The sequence below is a fragment of the Oncorhynchus clarkii genome, chromosome 3 (assembly GCF_045791955.1).
Source record: "Oncorhynchus clarkii lewisi isolate Uvic-CL-2024 chromosome 3, UVic_Ocla_1.0, whole genome shotgun sequence".
NCBI lineage: Eukaryota > Metazoa > Chordata > Actinopteri > Salmoniformes > Salmonidae > Oncorhynchus > Oncorhynchus clarkii.
Window position 1 is genome coordinate 25,135,404 of NC_092149.1, and position 4,174 is coordinate 25,139,577.

Below are 4,174 nucleotides of genomic sequence, written 5' to 3' on the forward strand. Positions count from 1 at the left end.
TATTTTCAATGTAATTTTGGAGTAACTAAAATGTTGTTGATCCATCCTCAGTTTTCTCCGATCATAGCCATTAAACTCGGTAACTGTTTTCACCATTGGCCTCTTGGTGAAATCCTTGAGCGGTTTCCTTCCCCTCCGGCAACTGAGTTAGGAAAGACACCTGTATCTTTTGTAGTGACTGGTTATATTGATACACCATCCAAAGTGTAATTAATAACTTCACCATGCTCAAAGGCATATTCAATGTCTGCCTTATTTTACCCATCTACCAATATGTGCTCTTCTTTGTATTTGAATCTGTGTTTGAAATTCCCTGTTTGACCTTACAGATAATTGTATGTGTGAAGTACAGAGATGAGGTAGTCATTCAAAAATCATGTTAAACACTATTATTGCCCACATTCCATGCAACTTATTGTGTGACTTGTTACGCACATTTTTACTCCTGAACTTATTTAGGCTTGCCATAATAAAGGGGTTGAATACTTATTTACTCAGAACATTTCAGCTTTTCATTTTTCATTTATTTGTAAAGAATTTTAAAAACATGTTCCACTTTGACATTATGGGTAGGCCAGTGACATAAAATCTCAATGTAACGCAACAAAATATGGAAAAAGTCAATGGGTGTGGATACTTTTTGACTGCACTGTATGTAGTTGAGTTGCCATTTTCTTGTTTTTTCAGTACCATTTTCTTGTTTTTTAAATTTACTTACAGATAGCCAGCGGCACACTCCACACTCCAACACATCAGATACAAACAAAGCATGTGTGTTTAGAGAGTCCGCCAGATAAGATGCAGTAGGGATGACCTGGGATGTTCTCTTCATAAGTGTATGAGTTGGACAATGTTTCTGTCCTGCTAAGCATTCAAAATGTAACGAGTACTTTTGGGTCTCAGGGAAAATGTATGGACTAAAAAGTACATTATTTTCTTTAGGAGTGTAGTGAAGTAAAGTTGTAAAAAATATTAAAAGTAAAGTACAAAAACCCCAACAAACTACTTAAGTAGTACCTTGAAGTATTTTCACACCACTGTCTAGATTGTAAGAGAGAGAATCATGACTGATCTACATATTCTATTTCTGTAGTAGCTCCAACATGTACGTTAATATATATATATTTTATTTAACTAGACAAGTCAGTTAAGAACAAATTCTTATTTACAATGACGGCCTACCCCGGACAAACACAGACAATGCTGGGCCAATTGTTCACCGACCTATGGGACTCCCAATCACGGCCAAATGTCATACAGCCTGGATTTGAACCAGGGACTGTAGTGACACCTATTGCACTGAGATTCAGTGCCTTAGACTGCTGCGCCACTTGGGAGCATAATTCTATAATTCAAAAGGCTCAGATGGTTCATTTCAAACTCTGGCCCCATGAGCGTTGAGATCATGTTGTGATATAGAGAGTGAGCTGCTAAGTAACTCCATTAATTGGTTAGTTGGTTGATTGACTGATTGATCTCATCACCCCACCTCTGAGCCCAGCCAGCCAGCCAGCTGTCCCAGTATTAACTGTGTTGTCATAGAGACCAGATCCTGTCTGAGGGCAGTATGTTTCTGTGTGTTGCTGACCTCAGGTCAGCGAGGAGCAGGGAAATATGAGTAAGCAGATGAGAGAGGAGGATACCGCTGGTGTATAAATGCCAGCCGGGCTGAAATTGGCAGAGAGAGGAGACAGGGGATTCTGTTGAGCTGGCAGAGCAGATGCAGAAACCCCCTGATACACACACACACATACACACACACACACACACACACACACACACACACACACACACACACACACACACACACACACACACACACACACACACACACACACACGCACACACCACCCAGCGTGGGAAGCTTGGGGTGGCCAAGGAAACTGCCAGTGATCTGGGTTTTGGGGGGGACAAATGGAAAAGGGGAGGAGACTGAAAGTCCCGCTTTCTCTTTTCTTTCTTTGTAACTCTCCTTCAATTTCCCTTTCAGAAGCGTTATTTCCTCCATCTCTCTTTCTACAATAGCCCATCTTCTCCGCACACCCTCTCTCTAGCCCTCTGTCTCTGCAGTACCTTCCTGTAAGGATGGGGGCAGCACTCAGACAGCAGCAGAAATCTGCTGACATCATCGCTGAGTATCAAGTCATCGCCAAGGAGAGAGAGAGAGGGAGGGAGAGAGGGATGGGAAGGAGAGAGGGAGGGGAGGAGGGAGGCAGTGCAGCTCAGATGGGTAATGAGAGAGAATACTGCAGCTCCCTCTCAGATTCCACACAAACATATGCGCCCACACATACACACACACACACACACACACTGGCACCATCGCGAGACCCACACACCCTCTCACTCATAGCATCATCACGGCTCTGCTCTGCTGCACCACAGAGAGAGGCATGCACTCTCTCTCTCTCACTCTCTAACACACACACATATAGACACACGTGTGCTGCAGGAGATCTAAGTGCCAGGTCGCTGAGCATTCACCCTCTCTCTCTCTCTCTCTCTCTCTCTCTCTCTCTCTCTCTCTCTCTCTCTCTCTCTCTCTCTCTCTCGCTCTCTCTGCCCCTCCCGATACTGCGCACTCTCTCTCGGTTCACCTTGGCTACTTGGTGGTGTGGAGTTATTGTTGCGTCAGAACCAGAGAGATCCAGAGACAGCCATGCCGGGGGAGAGCTCTCGAAGATCTGTCCCCAAAGAAAGACATCCGGAGCTTGGAGCAGAGCAGACAGGCCTGCCTGAACCAGGTAGGACCACCTGGGAGGAGGGGGGGGGGGGGGGGGGGGGGGGAGGACATGGGAGAGTGTAGATGGCAGAGGAGAGGCAGGGAGGGTGAGGAGCATGTGAGACACTAGGGAGAGGAGGAGATGTTAGAGTTACAGAGAGGCTGGTAGAGGAGGGATAATAGATGCCTGCTATACTGCCATGTGGGAAGCAGACAGACCGACAGATTAGAGAGGTAGAGCTGGGTCATGTCTGTCTGTCTGTCTATCTATCTGTGATCCCCACTCTAGTCCTAGTTCCAGCTCCAGCACCCTAGCCTTCACCCCAGACCCCCCATCCACAACACCTACCCTACTTAACCCCACAAACATCCCCTTCCCCCTACCTGACCCCGAGCCCCAGCTCCATATTCCCCTTTCCCCTCACTAACCCCATACCCACATCCCCTTCCCCCACTCTATCCCCAGCCCCATCTCACTGCCCAGTGGCGGCATGTTTTCTCAGGGCAGAGTGGAACGGCTCCTCCCTCTCTCTCTCGTCCATTACTTCCCTTCCCCCAGTCTCAGCATGCAGGGACATGACACAGCATCGCACTCAGCAGCAGCATCCACACAGTAACAGCAGGGCCACATGCTGAAGGAACAGATTTAGACACGGACTGATGTAGGGTAAAGCAGAGCATTTGAAAATGAATTGTTCATGTTAGATAAGACACCGACTACCTGAACTGTGTGTGTACATGTCACTGTATGCTACTTACTGCTAACATAGCTATTGATGAGATGATGTAGTCATCGATGATGTAGTCAATATGGTTATTATGGTATTGTTGTTATGTTGCATCTGGTAGGTTTGTGTCTAGCAGACAATAGATGTATTCTATGTTAGATGCTGTACTTGACAGTAAAGTATAGGAGTTAGAGTATGGGAGTTGCATCACCCAGACTGTGTATTTACCTGTGTATTATGTTTGTGAGTTCATTGTGTTGAAGTGAAGGGGGATAAGTACACTGGGGGGATAAATGCATGTCTCAGACAGTAGAAGTACAATGTAAGTGTTAGGTTTTATTTGTGGTTTATTTGGCCCCCAAATAAAACCACAAAAAATAAATATATCATGTTTATTTTGGGGGGGATTTTAATTGTTGGTCATAAAAGACTGTACCAAATACGAGGAAATCCACTCCAAGTGATTTTAATTTAACAAATCTGTTCCCAGGTATTCACACACATAATAGAGAGACATGAAGTGATGTAATGTATAATGTATACAAATGTAAGCAAGGTTTGAAATTATTGTTTTAGTCAAACATTATATATGTTTGGGCTTCTTACAGTTAATTTGTAGTTTACAAATGATTAGTAATTATGTTCTGACCCCCCAACGCTCAAGAAAAATTTGGCCTGCGGCTGAATGTAGTTGATGATCCCTGGGTTAGGGTATTATCTCTCT

General features: G+C 44.8%; 1 protein-coding gene across 1 annotated transcript in view; it reads left to right on the plus strand.

The window, feature by feature from the left end:
* Nucleotides 1–2,411: 2,411 nt before the first annotated feature.
* LOC139385229 (nascent polypeptide-associated complex subunit alpha, muscle-specific form-like) overlaps nucleotides 2,412–4,174 on the plus strand; it is an 18,067-nt gene continuing 16,304 nt past the window's right edge. Inside the window, exon 1 of the mRNA XM_071130361.1 lies at nucleotides 2,412–2,744. Coding sequence (XP_070986462.1) covers nucleotides 2,660–2,744 — 85 coding nt within the window. The 5' untranslated portion in view covers nucleotides 2,412–2,659. The remainder of the gene's footprint in view (nucleotides 2,745–4,174) is intronic.